Source organism: Bos indicus x Bos taurus, chromosome 3 (genome assembly GCF_003369695.1).
Source record: "Bos indicus x Bos taurus breed Angus x Brahman F1 hybrid chromosome 3, Bos_hybrid_MaternalHap_v2.0, whole genome shotgun sequence".
Classification (NCBI taxonomy): Eukaryota; Metazoa; Chordata; class Mammalia; order Artiodactyla; family Bovidae; genus Bos; species Bos indicus x Bos taurus.
In genome coordinates, this window is record NC_040078.1 from 44,517,326 (window position 1) to 44,540,487 (window position 23,162).

The 23,162-nt window shown below is 38.1% G+C and overlaps 1 protein-coding gene across 2 annotated transcripts in view; it reads left to right on the plus strand.

Moving 5' to 3' along the window:
* The window catches only part of PLPPR5 (phospholipid phosphatase related 5), a 135,969-nt gene extending 118,729 nt beyond the window's left edge, over nt 1–17,240 (plus strand). The window contains exons 6-7 of one of the 2 annotated variants that reach the window (XM_027536426.1): nt 11,563–11,699; nt 16,483–16,569. In XM_027536426.1, the coding sequence (XP_027392227.1) occupies nt 11,563–11,697 (135 nt within the window). In that variant the 3' untranslated portion in view covers nt 11,698–11,699; nt 16,483–16,569. Of the gene's footprint in view, nt 1–11,562; nt 11,700–16,482 lie in introns of both variants that reach the window. The other variant, XM_027536427.1, reaches the window with a different exon arrangement.
* Nucleotides 17,241–23,162: the final 5,922 nt, after the last annotated feature.

Genomic DNA, 23,162 nt, shown 5'->3' on the forward strand with positions numbered 1-23,162 from the left:
AGAAATAGAGGAAAACAATAGAATAGGCAAGACTAGAAATCTCTTCAAGAAAATTAGAGATAACAAGGCAAATTTTCATGTAAAGATGGGCACAATAAAGGACAGACATGGTAGGGACCTAATAGAAGCAGAAGATATTAAGAAGAGGTGGCAAGAATACACAGAACTATACAAAAAAGATCTTCATGACCCAGATAATCATGACAGTGTAAACACTCACCTAGAGCTAGGCTTCCTGGAATGCGAAGTCACGTTGGCCTTAGGAAGCATCACTACGAGCAAAGCTAGTGGAGGTGATGGAATTCCAGTTGAGCTATTTCAAATCCTGAAAGATGATGCTGTGAAAGTGCTGCACTCAATTTGCCATCAAATTTGAAAAACTCAGCAGTGGCCACAGGACTAGAAAAGGTCAGTTCTCATTCCAATCCCAACGAAAGGCAATGCCAAAGAAGGCTCAAACTACTGCACAATTGCACTCATCTCACACGCTAGCAAAATAATGTTCAAAATTCTCCAAGCCAGGCTTCAACAGTACGTGAACTCTGAACATCCAGATGTTCAAGTTGGATTTAGAAAAGGCAGAAGAACCAGAGATCAAATTGCCAACATCCACTGGATCATCAAAAAAGCAAAAGAGTTCCCTAAAAACATCTACTTCTGCTTTATTGACTATACCAAAGCCTTTGACTGTGTGGATCACAATAAACTGTGGAAAATTCTGAAAGAGATGGGAATACCAAACGACCTGACCTGCCTCCTGAGAAATCTGTATGCAGGTCAAGAAGCAACAGTTAGAACTGGACCTGGAATAACAGACTAGTTCCAAATTGGGAAAGGAGTATGTCAAGGCTGTATATTGTCACCGTGCTTATTTAACTTATATGCAGAGTACATCATGAGAAATGCTGGGCTGGATGAAGCACTGGCTGGAATCAAGATTGCCAAGAGAAATATCAATAACCTCAGATATGTAGATGACAACACCCTTATGACAGAAATCGAAGAAGAACTAAAGAGCCTCTTTATGAAAGTGAAAGTCAAAAGTTGGCTTTAAACTCAACATTCAGAAAACTCAGATCATGGCAGCTGGTCCCATCACTTCATGGCAGATAGATGGGGAAACAGTGGAACCAGTAACAGACTTTATTTTGGGGGCCTCCAAAATCACTGCAGATGGTGATTGCAGCCATGAAATTAAAAGACACTTGCTCCTTGGAAGAAAAGTTACGACCAACCTAAACAGCACATTAAAAAACAGAGACATTACTTTGCCAACAAAGGTCCATCTAGTCAAAGCTGTGGTTTTTCCAGTAGTCATGTATGGATGTGAGAGTTGGACTATGAAGAAAGCTGAGCACTGAAGAATTGATGCTTTTGAACTGTGGTGTTGGAGAAGACTCTTGAGAGTCCCTTGGACTGCAAGGAGATCCAACCAGTCCATCCTAAAGGAGATCAGTCCTGGGTTTTCACTGGAAGGACTGATGTTAAAGCTGAAATTCCAGTACTTTGGCCACCTGATGCAAAGAACTGCCTCATTGGAAAAGACTCAGATCTGGGAAAGATTGAAGACGGGAGGAGAAGGGGACTACAGAGGATGAGATGGTTGGATCATATCACCCACTCAATGGACGTGAGTTGAGTAGACTCCAGGAGTTGGTAATGGACAGGGAGGCCTGTCATGCTGCAGTCCATGGGTCACAAACAGTTGGACATGACTGAGGACTGAACTGAACTGAACTGAACAGAAAAGGAGTTCCTTGTCTTCTTTCCTTCGAGGGATCCTCCTGGGTCAAGCTGCATTCATTCCAGCAGCAGAGCACTAGGTGCTTTTATTTTTATCCTCTCTCTTGCCCTCTGCTTGTTCTCCCTCTTAAGGCAGAAGGCTACCATTCAAATTTGCATAGGTAAGCACATTCAAATGATGTATGCTTATGCATCATCAGTTTTAACTGATGCCAAACAACAAAATCTAAAGAAGTGGACACTATATGGCAAGGGAACAAAAAATGTTTTAAATAAATATAAGGATGTATGGGATTTGATAGAAAATGAAGTATTTCCAGTAGATCCAAGAGCAATTGATATCTTTTTTTTTTTTTTAGTTTTGTTAAGGCATGTATTAATAGGACAGGCTGCTATAGCCACTTACAGCTATTCTGAGATATCTCTGAGAATTCATTTAATGGATTGAGCCAGGTAGAGGAAATAAATGCTTTTTGAGAAAAAAATTTTCTGCATTATATATATATTTTTTAAGGTTTATGTGATCTAATCATTTAAACCAAAAGTGATCCCCTTTTGCCTACAACAGGAAAGGGAAAGTAATGCTAGAAAGAATTTACAAGATTGCAGATTACAGTTTTGTACATCAAAACAGGGACTTTTTACTAGCCTGTACTACCCAAGAAGCTCGTAGTGTGAAAGCACTCCCTTATCAACAGAAGCGTCACTGGAATGAAAGTGGTGAGCATTGATCACAACTCAAAAAATCTAGAAATGGCATAAGAAGTGTGTAATATTACAGATGGAAACTTCTGTGTTATGTTTAATTCTCATGGCAACTGTGCTTCCCAGGTGGCTCAGTGGTAAAGGATCCACCTGCCAATGCAGGAGACACAGGTTCAATCCCTGGGTCAGGAAAATCCCCTGGAGAAGGAAATGGCAACCCATTCCAGTATTCTTGCCTGGAGAACACCATGGACAGAGAAGTCTGGCGGGCTATAGTCCATGGAGTCACTGAGTCAGACACAACTTAGCAACTAAACAAAAATAATGGCAACTGTAATGGAAATTTATATGGATAAGAAAATTCTAAGGGAATTCATGGTGACCCAGAAAAGGCCATGCGTTGACATTTACACTGATTGCTTTGCAGATTATAAAATCATAGAAATCAGAGTGAAGCCTGTGTTGAAATTTAGGCAGAGTTAGGGTGGATGAAGGATGGAAAGACAGGCTTTTGCAGCTTGAGCTTGAGAGCTTCCCTGGTGACTCAATGATAATCTGCCTGCAATACAGGAGCAGCAGGAACGAGGGCTCCATCCCTGAGTCTGGAAGATCCCCTGGAGGAGGGCATGGCAACCCACTCCAGTATTCTTGCATGGCAAATCCCACGGACAGAGGAGCCTTGTGAGCTATAGTCCATAGGGTTATAGAATCAGACATGACTGAAGTGACCTGGCACTCACACATGCAAGCATCTTCAGTTTGAAGCTTGGTTTGACTACATTATAGCTAGTCAAACTAGGTGAGATTACATGAATACTCCTCTCCTCATTTTCTGAAAAATTGATATAATAATCATTTCCTTATGGAGTGATTGATGGGATTAACAGATCACAAATGAACTTCTTGGCACATGGTAGGTGCTTAACATTAGTTCCCTCCTGTAACAATAATGCTTCCCTTAATAGGATTTTCATTGTGTTTCAGGAGCTAGATAGATAATAGATAGATAGAGATATAGAGATATATACCTATCCTTATAGATATATTTCATGGATTTAAACATTTATACAGATTGTCTATGTCATGCATAGCACATGTGGCAGAAAAGATTATACTATAAAATGTTGCATACATTAGTGTCACAGCAACAGCAAAACAATCCTGTGGTTTCCTGCCAAAACAAATATGATTATACATTACGGTGCTGTCTGTGATAAATTCCTTTGAGGTTTCAAAATGTTGTGCTTGAATAATGATGGCAATCTATTTGAGATTCAGTTGCTTTTCTGGAATGCAAATCTTTGTTTTACAGAGCTGCTGAACTGTAATGTAAATGTTATATAGGATCTTGTCAAAACAACTGTATTAGTGATCAGATATTGGAATAGTTAGTGGAACTAAATACCCTCATATTTTAGGGCTTTTTTCTCAATCTAAGGTTTGATTACTTATGAGAAATATTTGAAGTAAATCAGTGTTTGCATGCTGTACTCTGTTCTCACTTGTTTAATTTTGCTTAAAAAGGACAATTTTAAATGCAGGCTTAACAATTCCAACCAGGCATCAACATTTTAGTTTAAAAAAGTAATTATATACTGATATTACTTTGCCATATGTAATTATTTTTCCTATTTGTGCTTCCATGTATCCATTATTTATTTCTCCACACTATGTATACCTGATAATACACTTCACAAAGAATAAAAGATAGATTTTTTTTCAATCTTACCTAACAGGCCTATTATAAAAACCTCTTTTCAGTAAATTACTTCTGAATATAAACAAGCTATCTCATCTCGTTTTACTAATAAATAGAGGGTTGATGACTACATTTTTAAATTATATGATTTATGTAGTCATTAGTTAAGGAGAGAATAAAACCATGATGGATTAAAAAAAAAATCCCTCTCAGTGCACACATCGTTAGTTACACATGGAAAACTGCTCCTACGCATTCATTCTCCTCTTCTCTCAGATCGGTTCCCTTTTGCTAGACGGTCCCTGGGACTCTATGGAGGGCTTCAAAGTCAATCCAGGGCACCATGGCTCTATGAACATTTTTGGAGGAGAAAAATGTAAAATTCTACTTGACTGAAACTAGGAAGATAAACAATTACTTCATTCCCTGTCTTACAAAATAACCACATTTTATTGTGGTTTATTGTTTCTATTAAGGAAGCAACAAGTTATTCAGGTATATTGTTTAAAATTTGAAAATCTGGAGAAGCAAAACACAAACAGAAAGTATCCATATCCTACCACAGTAATCACTGGAAATATTTTCTTAAAATAGCCTCGAGGCCCCATGAGTGTGTGGGTGGGTTTGTGTGTGGTAGAGGACCTACCTGATCCTGCTTTTTTCTGCTTTTTTCTGATCCTGCTTTTGCTCTCATAACAGTATATTGTGAATATGGCCACAGGTCAATGAATATATAAGCATATCAGGCATAACTGTAAAAGCTAAATCTTCAGTGAAAGCTTAATATGTGTCAGGAATTATGCAAAGAACATAACATATCATTTTAGTTTTTACAAAAATAATTTGAATATATCTTATTCATTTTTCTCAGAAAGACTTAAAAAAGTAATTTGCCCAAGGTCATATAACCTGTGTTCTGAGACGGGAGTATAGGACTGTATTTTCCACTTTTGATTTATGTTCCATGTTTATTACTGCAGAGTTCAAAATCATAATCACTGTGCTATACAGTATTACAGAATTACATTGAAAAGGTTTTCATCCATATAAATTAACCATTACCTCTATTAGGCATAGAGAATGGCTTCCACTTCCAAGTTCCCACAATTATAAACAATACTGGGGTAAACATCTCCAAAATAGACATATCTATAAGTTCAATTAATAAAACTTATTTAAGATATATTTATAGAAGTGGAAATGCCAGGGGGAAAAAACGATGAGTACTCTTAAGGTTTTTGGTTTAATAGCCAGTGTTTTCTCCAACAACAGAGAATGTTCTTAAGAATAAGAGAATTGTTCTTAATAATTTTCATACATCTTAAAGGTCAAAAATAAATGAAGTACCTCATTTTCATTTATATATTTTTAATATCTTTCCATACATTTATTTTGTGCCTTTCTTTTGTGACTGAAATAATCAACTGTTCAAATAATAACTCAATAACCGGGCTTTCCTGATGACTCAGACAGTAAAGAATCTGCCTGCAATGGGAGACCCAGGTTCAATCCCTGGAGAAGGAAACGGCTACTCACTCCAGTATTCTTGCCTGGAGAATTCCATGGACTGAGAAGCCTGCCAGGCTATACAGCTCATGGGGTTGCAAAGAGTCAGACACACCTGAGCGACTAACGCTTTCACTAACTGACAAATCAAATTCTAGGTACCACTGGCCTTTAGACTTAATTTATGGAGTGGTTAATGGTCCTAATTTTTTAATTAGAGTTCATTAAAGGCATAATTTACATCCTATAAAATTCCCTTTTATAATACATTTTAGTGAGTTTTGACAAATGCCTACCATCATGTAACCATCACCATATTCAAGTTATAGGACATTTCTACCACCCTAAAATGATAGCAAACTCCTGCTTTATCTCCTAACACCAGCGAGAACTAATATGTTTTCTGTTCCTATGCTTTTGCCTTTTCCACGGTGTCATATAAATGGATTCACTCAGTATATAGCCTTTGAGTCTGACTTCTTGCATATTGTTCAATGCATTTGAGATCCATTCATGTTTTTACCTGTTTTCTTTTTCTTCCCTTTTTATTGCTGAGTGGTATTCTGTTGTGTGGATGTACCACCATTTTTTAAAATCTATTTACCAATTGAGGGCTATATAAGCTGTTCTAGTTTTTCCCAATTATGAATACATCTGATATAAAACTTTATGCACATGACTTTGTATGAATGGGCTCTAGGGCATGCAGGCTTCAGTAGTTGCAGCCCGTGGGCTCAGAAGTTGCGGCTCCCGGGCTCCAGAGCACAGGCTCAATAGTTATGCTGCACAGGGTTGGTTGCTCCTGCAGCATGAGGAATCTTCCCAACCAGGGTTCGAACCTTTGTCTCCGGCACAGACTCCTCACCACTAACGCACCAGGCAAGCCCAAATAGGCAAGTTTTTTAGATAAGTTTTAATCAGTTCTTGGTTGTATATGAACTTATCATACAGTTGATCCTTTACCCACATCCTTTGATTCATCTCTGTCAGGTAGTATTAGGCTACTTATTTAGCAAATCACAAGCTGGAATCAAGATTACCGGGAGAAATATCAATAACTTCAGATATGCAGATGACACCACCCTTATGGCAGAAAGAGAAGAGGAACTAAAAAGCCTCTTGATGAAAGTGAAAGTGGAGAGTAAAAAAGTTGGCTTAAAGCACAACATTCAGAAAACGAAGATCATGGCATCTGGTCCCATCACCTCATGGGAAATAGATGGGGAAACAGTGGAAACAGTGTCAGACTTTATTTTTTTGGGCTCCAAAATCACTACAGATGGTGACTGCAGCCGTGAAATTAAAAGATGCTTACTCCTTGGAAGAAAAGTTATGACCAACATAGACAGCATATTCAAAAGCAGAGACATTACTTTGCCAACAAAGGTTCGTCTAGTCAAGGCTATGGTTTTTCCTGTGGTCATGTATGGATGTGAAGAAAGCTGAGCACCGAAGAATTGATGCTTTTGAACTGTGGTGTTGGAGAAGACTCTTGAGAGTCCCTTGGACTGCAAAGAGATCCAACCAGTCCATTCTGAAGGAGATCAGCCTTGGGATTTCTTTGGAAGGAATGATGCTAAAGCTGAAACTCCAGTACTTTGGCCACCTCATGCGAAGAGTTGACTCAGGAAAAGACTCTGATGCTGGGAGGGACTGGGGACAGGAGGAGAAGGGGAGACAGAGGATGAGATGGCTGGATGTCATCACTAACTCGATGGATGTGAGTCTCAGTGAACTCCAGGAATTGGTGATGGACAGGGAGGCCTGGCGTGCTGTGATTCATGGGGTCACAAAGAGTCGGACATGACTGAGCGACTGAACTGAACTGAACTGAACTGAACTGAATGTGTTTTAAAAAGTTCAGTGCAGTTCAGTCACTCAGTCATGTCCAACTCTGCAGCACGCCAGGCCTCCCTGTCCATCACCAGCTCCCTAAATTTACCCAAACTCATGTCCATTGAGTCGGTGATGCCACCCAACCATCTCATCCTCTGTCGTTCTCTTCTCCTCCCGCCTTCAATCTTTCCCAGCATCAGTGTCTTTTCAAATGAGTCAGCTCTTCGCATCAGGTGGCCAAAGTATTGGAGTTTCAGCTTCAACATCAGTCCTTCCAGTGAATACCCAGGATTGATCTCCTTTAGGATGGACTGGTTGGATCTCCTTGCAGTCCAAGGGACTCTCAAAGGTCTTCTCCAACACCACAGTTCAAAAGCATCAGTTCTTCAGCTTCTCAGCTTGTTTCAGCTTCAACATCAGTCCTTCCAGTGAATACCTAGGATTGATCTCCTTTAGGATGGACTGGTTGGATCTCCTTGCAGTCCAAGGGACTCTCAAAGGTCTTCTCCAACACCGCAGTTCAAAAGCATCAGTTCTTCAGCTTCTCAGCTTTCTTTATAGTCCAACTCTCACATCCATACATGACTACTGGAAAAACCATAGCTTTGACTAGATGGACCTTTGTTGGAAAGAAAGAAATAAGAAGCCATTCGTTAGATTAAAATATCAGTGTAAATCAAGGCAGGGGTACATGGGTGAGTTATATTTCTTATCATCAGTTGTGATGTACAGTAAATTCTCTGTCCATGGGATTCTTCAGGCAAGAATACTGGAGTGGATTGCCATGCACAGCTCCAGGGGATGTTCCTGATCCAGGGAATCAAACCCAGGTCTCTTGCATTGCATGCGGATTCTACCATCTGAGCCGCAAGGGAAGCCTATGGAACATGTAACAAATATCAAATAAGAAACACTATGGTACATTTCTCAGGACGAATGAGTTTACAGTCTCATGAGTCTCTACTTATAGATTTATAAATAATTTAATAAGAACAGAGTGATGATAGTTACGTTAGAGGAGCATATAAAGGGTGACCTATCCAAACTTAGTGATGCTGCTGCTTCTGCTGCTGCTAAGTCGCTTCAGTCGTGTCTGACTCTGTGCGACCCCATAGACGGCAGCCCACCAGGCTCCCCCATCCCTGGGATTCTCCAGGCAAGAACACTGGAGTGGGTTGCCATTTCCTTCTCCAATGCATGAAAGTGAAAAGTGAAAGTGAAATCGCTCAGTCGTGCCCGACTCTTAGTGACCCCTTGGACTTCAGCCTACCAGGATTTTCCGTCCATGGGATTTTCCAAGCAAGAGTATTGGAGTGAGGTGCCATCCTGTAAATAGAGATCTGAAGGGCTGTTAGCCAAAGAGGGGAGAAGAGAATGTTCCAGACAGAGGAACCAGCTTACACCAAGATTTTGTTTGGCAGGTGAGAGAAGAGTACTAGGGCAAGAGAATTGAGGATGCCATCAAAGAATGTTCAACTTGACTACAGAATGAGCATAATAGAAATAAAATTGAGAAAGAGTAAGATGGACTAGAACAGATGAAAACAACTATTGGTTGGGAAATTTCCAGAATGGCCAGAGAAAATTTATTGTATGAGGGAGATAGGCCAGGAGGTAAATAGGATGGGTGGTTGACCACGTAGTTGTGACTGTGGACTAAAAGTATTGGACAAATCATTAGAATTAGGGAAGTTAAAAAACTTCAGATAGAGTCCTGGGATACCGACATCCACCAAATAACATGAACACATTCGTATTAATAGACTTGCATGGAGTTTCATGTCAGTACATTGGGAAACTGAGCTAAAATGAAACATAAGTGTTTATTACAAATCTTCTCAACACCTTATGCCCCGTGAACTCTCAACAAGGAATGCAATGTGCAGCTATTCCCAGAAGTGTTAGAACACAAAGATTTTATTTTATTTTTTTGAGAAACATTCAATATTACTGCTCTTGTAGGCCATGCTCTGTTTGCCAGAGAAGTGATAGCATTTTAAAGAAAGAATTGATTGTCTATACCTGACAGTGCTCACATTGCTAACTGATCACTTTTCCACACCTCTTGGCAGTGGTTCTCAGACTGATGTAAAAGGGAATCCATCACTTGCAGCATTCAAAAAAAAAAAAAAAAGGCCAGACTCCTCGAATGCAGTCTCAAGAATCTGATCCAGTAGCCCTGGGCTTGAGCCAGGGGATTGGTCGTGTATCAGGCACCTCAGGTGATTTGGACGTGTTGCCAGCGGTTGGCGTGGGTCCAGCTGGGCGTGCAGAATTTCTGAAACAGTTTTCAATATTAGCTGCACACTAGAATCATCTGGAGAGCCTTTAAAAATCCCGCTGACCGGACCACGCCTCATAGCAATTAAATCCAAGTCTCCAGAGTTGCCTCAGTATTTGTTTAAAGCTCCCAGGTGATTCCAACATGCAGCCAATTAGAGAACCCGTGCTCCTAAAGATTCATTGTGGAAAGCCTTAAGTTTCTTTGGCTCCTTGGGACTTGGAAATATTTCATAAGATCTATAGCTAATACTCCAGTAAAAGCTTGGCCTGCCTCTGGGTTAATTAGCTTATCAGAGAAAGCCACCTAGAGTTTTCCCCTTTCTCTGGGGAGGAACAATTCTCTCCGAGAGTGTTTTAGCCTCTTTCTCCAAATAGTACCAAAAGGAAATTCCTGAGAAGAAACAAAACTCAGAGCTATTATAAAATTCTAAATTGAAACAGAACCACCATTAAAAAAAAAAAAAAGAAAGAAATGGTTCCAAAAAAGTTGTCTTTCCCAAGAGAATTCTGGTTCTGTCATCTTTAGCTCTTGTGTCATCACATCCCCAACTTTTTAAAACAAGAAATTGCTTGGATGAACTTTACAGTGTTTCATAGCCTCAAGTTTGAAGTTCTTTAGTAATTTCTTCTTAGATGGACTTAACATCATTTCTCTTTTCTGAAATACCAACTTCAGGCTGTACCAGGAGGATAACCTACTGTGATGGAGTTGAATCTTAGAGCACACACTTCATACATGACTGCTTTTCTTCCTCTCTCTTCTCCTTTTCATTTTGCCTCATCAGAGGACATGGTGAATGAAGGAAGAAGCAAATAGCAAAATAAAGATGGCCAGTATTTGGGAATATGACATCCATCTACCTTCCCCTGGTAAAACGTAGGCTGTATCTGTAACAATTGTTGGTTATAGGACTGTGGTTCCGTATCCTAAATCATTAGTGCTAGATGTTTCTCAGGATTCAACTATTTTATATTTTAGGAGAAAATACCGTGTATTGTTACACAAGCAGGATCTTGAGCATCCCTTTGTAATCAAAGATGGATATTTCTGCAGCACAGCAGAGTACAAATTGCCTCACAGGGAATTCACCAATGGTGGTAAGAAACACCACCAAATGAGCTTGCACCAAAAAGAAACATTTGGGTTTTAAAGCTCGTTTGGATATTAGAATTGTAGACTATAGCATCCTGGAATTCCGACCAATTATAAAAAACTTCTTTGTTCTCTGTCTTTTTCTTCCTCTTTTTTACTTTTTGTCTTGCTTCTGGCTTTTATGGACAACCATAATATGTTTGTGTAGAGAGATGAGGACCTTTGTGCATATCATCCCATTTAATCCTAATCAAAATCCATTCAAATATGTATTATTATTTCCACTTTACAGATAAGAAAGCCAGATCTCTGAAAGATTAAACTGCTTGTGAAAATGTCAGTTGCTACAGAGCCCACCTTCAGACACTTGCCATTCACACTACCTGACCGCAGCATCCACTGTGTCCCACGGCTTCCTTACCAATAGAGTGAAGACACAAATCACTGAATTCAAGATACCATATGCACAGATCCCATTTTATATTTAACATAAAAGCTGATTGCTGATAACTTCCAATTAAAAGCCAAAAGCTGTTTATAATCATCCAGAAAGAAAGAAATGGAACAGTATTTAAGCTCAACAGTATTTAAGCTCATTTGGTCCAGCAATATAACATCGGCTTTTAAATAGACGAGTGCTTTATCCAAGTAAGTCAATACTTAAACACTGAAATAATATATAAAATACATTTTGTAGGTGTCCCGAATCCAACCCATTGAGAATGGTCAAGAAGAAAATTCACAGGGAAGGTCCTTTAAAGATTGTCTCGCAAGACTCTTCAGCTGGATAATGGGAATCAGCCACTGTGAACACCTTCAATTAAGGCAATAAACGTATGTGCGCTCGCGCGCACTGGTGTTAAAATTGAGTTGCAAAGCTAAGGCAAATACAAAATGTGTGTCCTTCTGTGCAAGTTTCCATTATAACCAGAAGGGATCTAGATACTAGATCATTTTGGTTATTATTGTTATTTTTATTATTTATTGTTCAAATATATTTTGGTTTATCACTGATATTTCACTCATTAATGGTAACTTAGCATTCCTCAATCAAATAGCCCTTGATAGTAGTAACATTTTTTGTTTTCTTATCTGAAGTGCTGTTTTTGCATCTCCCTGTATTTTTTCGAGGAAAAATGGTGAGTGGTAGATCTCACTAAGTAGCAAGTTATTGCCAAATTTCATGTCATAAATAACAATTTTGTTTTAAGTAACTTTAAAATTCCAAAGTATAATTTATACAAATGGGATATAGGATAAATAGAAAAATCAAGATTTTTAACATGGAACTTAAAGCTTCAAAAATTGACATACTAGGGACTTAGAGTTTATCAAATTTAAGAATCCAAAACTACTTTTCAGAAACAAGTACTTATTTTTCCATGGGACCTCTGCACTCAAGGACTGGATTCAGTATTTTGCTCACTGACTTGCTGTGGACTTGAATGAACACTTTCTAATGAGTATAACATATTCTAATCTTCAGCGCTTTGGACTCAAGCTCTGTTAACTTCTCTGTACACCTCTGTGTGTGTAATTGCACTGATGAATTGTATGACCACTTTCTTCTTAAGACTCTGAATTAAGCTTCTGTGCATGAATGTTTAGTTTGCCTACTGAAAGTTTGCCCTGTCTACTAATAAGATTTAATATTGCATATAAAGAATTCAACCAGATTAAAAGGCAAAACCCCTTGTCACCTAGTTTGACTCATTCAGGGGAACTGAAAATATTAAGTGCAATTCTGATTTTTTTAATATTACTAAAAAAAATGCTGATGGGGAAGTGAGGAACATATCTTCCTGCATAGGAATCATACCATTTGAATATTTCAAATCATGCAGTTACATACATGTAATTGTTATAATAGAGAATCATACAGTTTTATAGATGATAAGGATTTTACTTTGTCCTTTCTCTAGATTCTTTCAGGAAAAAACTATTCCTGGGCTAGAAGAGAATTCATCTTATTTCTTAAAGCCTACTGAGGTTAATAGTCCATCTCTTTCATTCTACGATTTGGGTTTGTTTGCTGTTAGTGAAATTAATGAACAGATGGCCCCTGTGCTCTCTGTCCACTCCTTTCATGTACTTGGAAATTATTATTAAATTTCCCTTTAATGTTTTCTTCCCTACGCATAGTCACTTCGTTGTTTTCTTTTCATCTGTTTCTCTCTCTAACTACCACCTTTAAGTGATAAGTCCTGAGCAGAATCCTTTTGATTCCAGCCAAGTAGGTAAAGCCATCTCAGAGGTTAGAACTTAAGTCTGATGTGAAAGTGTAAGGGTACTGATTAGAAAAAGCAGGCTTTTCCCCAGAGTCCTGGGATCTAAAAGTGGAGTCAATCTGGAACCACAGTTACCCTTGAATTTAACCTGGTTATGACTTAGCATAAAGAAAGGGGTACTATTGCTTGGAATTTATAAACAGTGAAAAGAAGATCTAGTGGTCACCAAAATGTGCTTTTAAATGGCAAAATCTAGATCTTAATAGCTCACTTACACTTATCTATGCAATGCCTTGTTTCTAAGGTGACCTTTTATCCGTATTTGGGACGGCCCCAGTTTAAGCAACCGGAGAAGGCAATGGCACCCCACTCCAGTACTCTTGCCTGGAAAATCCCATGGACGGAGGAGCCTGGTGGGCTGCAGTCTATGGGGTCGCTAAGAGTCAGACACGACTGAGCAACTTCATTTTCACTTTTTACTTTCATGCATTGGAGAAGGAAATGGCAACCCACTCCAGTGTTCTTGCCTGGAGAATCCCAGGGACGGGGGAGCCTGGTGGGCTGCCATCTATGTGTCGCACAGAGTCAGACACAACTGAAGCGACTTAGCAGCAGTAGCAGCAGCAGTTTAAGCCACAAGGAAGCTCAGCTGGTAAAGAATCCGCCTGCAATGCAGGAGACCTGGATTCGATCCCTGGGTTGGGAAGATCCCCTGGAGAAGGGAAAGGCTACCCACTCCAGTATTCTGGTCTGAAGAATTCCATGGATGGTATAGTTCATGGGGTCGCAAAGAGTTGGACACAACTGAGCGATTTTCACTTTCACTTTCAAGCCCAGGTTTAGATGAAAATTTATATGCTCTCCCTACAGTCACTGCACAGTCTTTGTCCCTCTCCAGCTTTTTTACCTGTCACTTGGTTTTTCCTCTGCTTGTTTTCTCCCTTGCATTGATTACCAGTGATTTGTTTCTGTTACTTTCTTGGCTTTATTAAGGTCTTTTAATACAGGAAGTCCCCTACATATGAAAGTTTCTAATTTTCAAAGATGCAAATGTGCATTCTCATGTCCAGTCACATAAGTTAGTTCATGTGTCTGGCGTACATTGTCACGTGTGTGTATCCTCTGCAAGTGGTTGTGCATTTGTGTACTTTACAGTACTATATAGAGTACAGAAGTACAGTTTCTTTATTTCAAGCCCAGGATGTCCAGAAGCATTGGTGACATAGCTGGTACTGCTAAGAAGTGCCAACTGTTATACCATACTACTATACTTTTCAAGGTACTGTACTGTAAAATTAAATTTTTTTATTTTTTGTTTGTTTTTTATGTATTATTTGTGTGAAAAGTATTACAGTTACAGTGTTACAGTACAGTACTATATAGCTGATCATGTTATTTGGCTACCTAGGCTAACATTGTCGGACTTATGAACCCGCTCTCAGAACAGAACTCATTCATTTGTGGGGGACTTAGTGTATTTCTTCCCTGGTGGCTCAGAGGTTAAAGTGTCTGCCCGCAATGCAGGAGACCTGAGTTTGATCCCTGGGTTGGGAAGATCCCCTGGAGAAGGAAATGGCAACCCACTCCAGTATTCTTGCCTGGAGAATCCCATGGACGGAGGAACCTGGTGGGCTACAGTCCACGGGGTCGCATATGAGTCGGACACGACTGAGCGACTTCACTTTCACTTTCCTTTAGTGTATTTCAGTTCTGCTTTCCAGGGAGATGGTCCCTTCACTTAGGATCATCGTTAGTAAATTTAATGAGCCTCGTGTACATTATTATTTAGGGTAAGAGCACATTGATACCTAGGCCAGTGGCCTTTGGAGCAACATCTGTTTTCTCTCCCTTGTTTAAACCTCCTTTCATTTCTTTCCAGTGTCACATCTTCACTTTCTTTACCCACCAGTTGCCACAGACTGATTAATCTTCCATTTATAACTTAACATCTTTCCAGAAATTACTGTGTGCTGGGCCCTGTCCGGAGGAGTGACATTCCTGTCAGTTTTGCACTGAAACACTGTGTATTAAATTGTATTTTTTCAGTTCACAGATTTCAAGTCCCCGTGGGGCCACTAGAAATAAAACTATGATATACTGTTTCCACAGTTCTTATGGCTTTTTTCTATCCTAGTGCAATCTGTAACTCTGAAAGATCTCTTTTGTCTTAAAGGCATGCTTGTGCTTTTGGAAGGAATACTCAAGAAAACTTAGAGATGAGACACTGAATTAGTCAACATTTTTATCAGGACTTTTTGTTTTTAATGGGAAATTAAATAAACTTTCTAAGGGCTTATCAGGAATTAGTAAAAAGGTCCACATGCTCTGGTCACTACTGATTCTTACTGATACTGTTGTTCTCTAGTAGGTTGAAGTGGGTAAGACCTAGAAAAAAATGCCTTAAGCAGTCATCAGTGGTATTCTTCTAGTTGTGGTTAATATGCCTCGATTCAGTGAAAATGAATTTATTCACATACATTCAAAACATGTTTTAGCTATTCAAAACACCTTACCTTGTAAAGTGCCACACATACATGGAAGAAATCTCATGGCATGTGTTCATTATGTAAAATTCTATTTATGATATCTTTGACTTATAAAGAGTCAAAGCTACAATGAAAAACATTCTAAACGTGTAATTTGATGGTAAAACCCTTTTGTAATGCTGCTATTATTGGTTTGGGCTGTCATTTATGTTAGCTCCTGACATGACCTATATGTAGCATGATTAATTATGTCATATCGATTTCCACTGCAGTATTTCAGCAGCTATATTGCATGTCTGAAACCATTTAAATATTAGCAATTCCTCAGTGTTCCTTTGTACACAATTCAGTTGCTTTAAAAAAACTGTAAAAAAGTCTCTACAACGAATTCTCTGGTTGAGGTAAACAACAGAGATTGCAGTCTGTAGTCTGGATTCATGCATCAAAAATGAAGTGTTTAAAGTAGATCTTTGTCAGCTAGCAAATGCCATTTCAGTCTGAACATTTCACCACTCCTTCTATGCCATCTGTCTCACAGGGAGCAATTAATCTGAAACTCCAACATGCAGCATTAAAATTCCATTAACGCTGAACAGAATATTAACATGTCTGGCATTACCATATTTATCTCTCCAAATTTCAGTGTTAATTTTGAATAAGGCAGGTATAACATTTTCCTCTATTTGGTTAATTAAGAATATTGGATAAAATATATAATTAGTAGCTAAATTGATATAATAATATATGCAACTCATTTGAATAATGCTGAATGTTTTTGCAATTTAAGCGTATCTGGGCTACAACTTTATATAAGGCTACTGATTATTTGTAAAAACACCAAAATCTTTTACGAAGCCAGTTTTCCCAAGACTCTGATTTTGTAATTCCTTTTTCTTTTTGCAGAACCACATCACTGCCTTCGCAGAAGTCACATGATATTGAAGCAAATGGTCTCTCACTGCATTGGACATCATCCCTTGTCACCATTCATTCGTAACACCCAAAGTGTGTTTGATGACAAAAAAGGTTTATAAAGTTGTCTAATCATTTTTATAATTTAAAAACCAGTGTCACCTTATCTGTTTCCCCCACTAGACTGTGAGCTCCTCAAGGGCAGGACTGTGTCTTTCTTCTCTGTCTCCCCTAAACCTACAACAAAGCCTCACACAGAGTAGGTAGGTGTTCAATAAAAAAGTGATGACCAATGAATAAAAATTAATTCTGAAATAAAACATTCATTTTAATTTCTCACAGAATCACTGAGACTAAGTGAAAAGAAACCTCTATACAAGTCATATTTGTGTGAGATGTCCCTCCACTTTGAGCTAGTTAAGCTTTTTAATTTATCATGTATCTTCTATTTGGCAGCATACCATATTTCATTCGAAGTGGACTTTGAAAGTCATGGGGGTTTTTATTTCATTATTCAGCATGACCTTATTTCCATTCTAACAGATTTCAGTGTGTGAAATTACTTTACTTTTAGAAAGTATGTTCTATACTAAAATAATGTTTGCACATAATATTATGCTATATTTCACTTAAAATACCATTCATACTATAAATTCTAAGACTGGTGCTTCTGCTTTTGAAGGTGAAAATGCCAATTTTTACTGTAATAAGTAATGTATCATAATTAAAAATTATTTATTTGGATTTTTGTTCCTGACAATCGTGATTTAATTGTTGACTTGTAGTTTTTGAATGCAGGCAGTGTTTAGGATAGTCTAAGTGACTGAATCCAGCAATCGTACCTATGTATTGAACAATTTTCCACAGATAACCATCTCAAGAGTGGTCAAAGGCTCCATTCTTTGGCTAGTCCAAGTTTCCACATAATTTAAATAGAAAAGAATCACCCCCAGACAATGCAGATTAAATTATATAAATGCAAGAAATATAGTCAATGTATTTTGCTTTGCATAATTGTAGTAGTTTACAGTTTACAAAGTATACTGTACTTTGTTACTTCATCTAATCCTCACAATGAAAAAAAGTGAAAGTTGCTCAGTCCAACTCTTTGTAATCCCAAATCCTCACAATAGCCCCAGGTAAACCGTTAAGAGTTTGGCTTTAGTGTTACAGATGAGAAAAATAAAGACAAGGCAGGGTAAATAATGTGCCCAACTCCACACAACTAGGATGAGGCAGTTAAAGTTTAAATTCAGATTTAGCATTCTTTGTAAATATGCCACAGCTGCCATATCATCTGGACACAGCGAGGCCTTTCAGTGGTCAGTGGAGTCCTGGGCAATCACCTATATGTCAAAAAAATGAAAAAATGTCCAAATAAAGTTATAAAAGTCATGTGGTATTAGTGTTTTAAGGGTAAACACTTTTCAAAATACAATATACTAATCAATTTATAATCTTATTTAAAAATAATGTCAAGACTAATACAATTATGTAAAGTTTAAAAATAAAATTTAAAAGAAAAAAAATAAAATAAAAAAAAAAATGTCAAGAATCTAGATGTGAGGTCTTTGTAAAGTCAAAACCTCAATCAGCTGTCTCTCCTGCAGCCCTCCCACCCATGCCCTAACCCCACCCCTCAGGAGAGGCCCTGAGGGGCATCCCTTACACTGAACATGTGGAATCAAGAATGAAAGTTATAACATAAGGAAAATAAATTGGACTATGACAAAACCATTCAACATATTCCTCAACAATAACTATGATTTTCAAAGCTACACAGAGTAGCTTCGTCTTATGTGAGTAATTGATTGAAAAGATTCTTCTTAACCTTGACAAAACTAAAGGACATAAATTTTTAAGTTTTTATGCAATTGTAACAGAAATCAAAAAGTAAAAGACTTCTCCATTACTCTCAAAATAGACATAACTTACTCTTTTCATCACTGTAGGATTTAAACTACTTAAAGTAGGACCAGAAAAGCAGAAAATTCCTATTTCTACCTTTCAGACTTCTGTAGCAAGTTCAGTTCTGGAGGAAATTTAGAATACTAAAAAGCTTGGAAAGCCTTGACACTCTTTAAAGATTTTTTTTAAGGCAATAACAGTGGTGGAGGATTCACTTACTGGAAATAAAAGTGGAGGAAATGATCATAATATTTTAGGAGGCAGGATTACCAGTAACACTTAAAGAGGTCTATTTTCTCAGTTCTAGCATCAGTCTTCAAGGAATTAGTCACACTTTTCTTGTTGGAAGCCTTATATATATATTTGTACCTTGCTAAACCTGGTCTGAATGCAGGAGTTAAAAATTCCTCAGAAATCCAGATTTAAACCTGTAATGTCATCGTAAATATAAATGTCATGGACCCAAGATTATGTAATGAATGATCCTGCCATGAAGGAAATTCAGAAGAATAAAAAGATACACATGCCTAGGGCAAGAAGTCAGCAAAGAGCCCTTAACCATGATGCTGTTACTGAGAATAATGAAAACACATTAAAAAAATACTCATTTGTAAATATGTGTATATATAGTCTAGTAAAAGCAGGCAAACACATATCTTTCTGATAAAGACATCTTTTTATTCTACTTACTTGGGGCCCAGGTCAGTATCAATTGGTCAGCCTGAAAATTTCAGTAGTCTCTGTTTGCATGGCAGAAATTCTGCACATGTTTTATCTGATTCCTAAGAGTATCTAAAAGGATCTTTTATGTTAAAAGAGAGGTGAACCTTCTTTGACAGACTTTGTCTATTTCACTTCTAACTGGGCCTCTCTTTTCTCAGGATCTATCCTAGCCAAATATCTCAGTTACATTTACCATGCAGTTTCCTTTGTGAAAGAGCAGTAGGGGAAGAAATAGTTCTCTGCTGTGAGTTGTATTTTTCAAATAAAATATTAAAAATTAAATTAAAAACATTAAGTATGATTTTTGTCCCATACATTAATTCTTTCTTGAGGGTAGAGGAATAAAGAATGCTTGCTATCCTGATGAAAGTCAGATTGCCATAGTGACTAGAGAATGTTTGGAAAGGCATCACGTGGTTCTGATTGGACCGGGCCTTTGGGCAGATAAATGACCCCCTGCGTCCAATGGGCCATCCTGGGATCTCATCAACTTTCTTATTTACAAATCACCATCTTCTGGAGACAGCCTGGGATATTGAGCAGGTACACAGTCTACAACATACTCTGCCTCCTCCATGTGAGCAAGGTGCTGAAGAATAGGGTTGGTCAAACATTCCTTCACGTTTTTCTGTAAGTTGGTTTTAGTCGTGCTTAGTTATTTTAACTAAGTCTTTAATTTCATTTGAAATAATTTTGCTAGATTTTCATTGTTGACAGATGTCATATCAGCATGCATTTTTTTTTATCAAAACTGGTGAATTTTTGTGGAATCATTTTAATACTGAAGATGGAAGGGAAAACAACATTTTTGACATATTATGCTTTACTATTTCAAGAAAGGTAAAAAGAAATGAAGTGCAAAACAAGATCTGCATTGTATGGAGAAGATGCTGTGACAGATTTGAATGTGTTGAAAGTGGCTTGAGAAGTTTCATGCTGGAGATTTCTCACTGGATGATGCTCCGTGGTCTGGTAGACCAGTTGAAATCAATGATTAAGTCGAGACATTAATTGAGAATGGTCAGTGTTATACTACACAAGAGAGAGCCAACATACTCAAAATATCCAAATCAAGCACTGAAAATCATTTGCACCAGCTTGGTTATGTTGACCATATTTCCACATGCAATACTCCATTTTGAAATGTAACAAAAATGTTTTGTTTTTAAAACAAACTGTTACAGGCAATGAAAAGCAGATGCTGTACAGTAAGGTGGAACAGAAGAGATGGTGGGGCAAGCAAAATGAACCACCAACAACCACACTAAAGGCCAGTCATCAACCAAAGGTGATTTTGTGTGTACGGTGGGATTGGAAAGGAGTCCTCTATTATGAGCTGCTCCTGGAAAACCAAATGATTAATTCCAACAAGCACTGCTCCCAGTGAGTCCAACTGAAGTGGCACTTGTCGAAAAACGTCCAAAATTAGTGAACAGAAAACCATAATCTTCCATGAGGAAGACCCAAAATGGCAAGCTTGCTTTGATGACCAAGCAAAAACTGTTTTACCTTGGCTTGGAAGCTCCAATTCATCTGCTGTATTCACCAGACATTGTACCTTCGAATTTCCATTTATTTTGGTCTTTACAAAATTGTCTTAATGGAAAAAATTTCAATTCCCCATGTATAAAAGGAACCTCGAACAGTTCTTTGCTCAAAAAGATAAAAAGTTTTGGGAAGAAGGAATTATGAAGTTGCCTGGAAAATGCCAGAAGGTAGTGGAACAAAATGGTGAATATGTTGTTCAGTAAAGTACTTGGTGAAAATGAAAAATGTCTTTTATTTATACTTAAAAATCAAAGAAACATCTTGGCCAACCTGATAAATAACCTTGTTCCTGCCTCTAGATTACCATTTATTAAATTTTTATTGCATGCTCTAAAAAGTTGTCCTGGACATATACCAAGTGATTCTATTTATACCTTACAAATATTGATCTCACATTTGGCAGGCATTGTTTTTCTAATGAATTTTGTGAGTTAAGTTTCTTTTAAAACATCAATTTAGAAAATTTCTTCCAGATTTTCAGTGAATGATTCTCTTCTAATAAGAAAATATAAAAGTATTTGATTTCTTTTTTCTGTCCCCTTCACTTTAGACTATAGCTGAATCTTGGTGTGATAGAGCCTCAGCACTTGGTCAAGGTATAATAACAATTTTGCTCTCCCCACCCCAAGATTTGTGAGCCATGGATGTATTGTTGTTCAGTCATGTCCTACTCTTTGCAACCCCATGGACTGCAGCAGTCCAGGCCTCTCTGTCCCTCACCATCTCCCAAAGTTTGCCCAAGTTCATGTCCATTGCATCAGTGATGCCATCCAGCCATCTCATCCTGATGCCCTCTTCTCCTTCTGCTCTCAATCTTTTCCTTCATCAGGGATTTTTGCAGTGTGTCAGCTGTTGACATCAGATCACCAAAATACTGGAATTTCAACTTCAACATCAGTCCTTCCAATGACTGGATGGATGGATTATAGAATCTAAATTCAAAATTCACATTGCCATTTTCAAATCTGTGGCCTTGCTCACAAGGATCTCTCATAAAAAGAAAGAGATGAGTAGGTGCACAATCACCTTCAACCATCAGACAAAAGCTGAAAGTTCGCATCTCAAAGATGCCAATAATTAACAAGGGTGATTCTTACTGACACCATCTTTGACTTACTGTTGTTTACTTGCTAAGTTGTGCCCAACTCCTTTGCAACCTCATGGACTGTAGCCCACCAGGCTACTCTGTCCATGGGATTTCCCAGGCACAAATACTAGAGTGGGTTGCCATTTCCTTTTCCAGCGGATCTTCCCAAGACAGGGACCAAACCCACACCTGCTGCTTGGCAAGCAGATTCTTTACCACTTTCATATTATTGCATTTATAAATGCATTTTCATTTTTCACTGAAGCACTATCATTTGTAGAAAAGGGTAAAAAAAAATTTTTTTCCCAGGAGTCAAAACAAGTGTATTTTTAAATTGCTTCTGAAAAGATAAAAATGCTTTCCAAAATATTGAGACATTTTGAATATTAATCAGGTTTCCCTAGAAGTAGTGCTCTTGCTCAAGAAGGCCATTCAACATTCATTCATTCAGCAAATATTTGTAGAGTGATTTTGTACAACAGATAATTAGGAACATGCTGACTAAACAGTGGTTAGAAAGGGAGACATGGTCCCTACTCCTCCAGGTTGGATAGATCAGCAGCAGTGACACTAATCGTGTCTTAAGAGACTGTTTAAAGTTAAGGGGGAAAACTGGCTTGGGATTTACCAGCTACCTAATCTCAGAACTAAGCAAAAGACATTTTTATAGATTACAGTGACAGCTAAAGTTAGTACTTTTTAAAAAAGTCTCTGCCTCTATAAATAGCACTGTACTATTTAACTAGTTAATATTCAACAAGCTTTAAAGATTTCTAAATGCTATAATAATAAGCAAATACTGTTCTCACAAATCTATGGTACAGCTGAGCTATTTTTCTAGTCTGAGCTGGGCTCATTCATTAATCCATGACCAGATTGGCAGCTCTGCTGATCTTGACTGGACATTCTCCCATGTATGGGGGCCATCTGAATATAGACTAGTCTAGAATGGCTTCTCTTTGGACAACTTAAATTTTCTTTACATGATCTCTCAACTCCATCAGACTAGCTAAGCTCCTTCACACAGGGGATAAACAGAGAAGAAGCATGCAAGAGTCTGACACATCGTCAATTTCACCTCATTCATCTGGCCAAGGCAAGTCCTAAGGCTGGCCAAGTTCCAAGGGGTGAGAGAGGGGTTGCAAAAGCACACTGCAGAGTGGTGGATGCAAAGATGAATGGAGAACAGGGACTCTACCACAGATTTCATGCAGCTAGATCTAAAAAATGTTCATGCAGTCCCTAACTAATTGAGTTACTCAAGGTGAAAAGTATGGATTTATTCTGATAAGCATGAGAAACTCACAAGTGACAACAGAGAGTAAGCTTATTGTATCTGAGCCAGAATGACCACATCCTCAATTTCCAGCTATCCCTGAAAAATGCTTTTGAGATAAACTGGCTA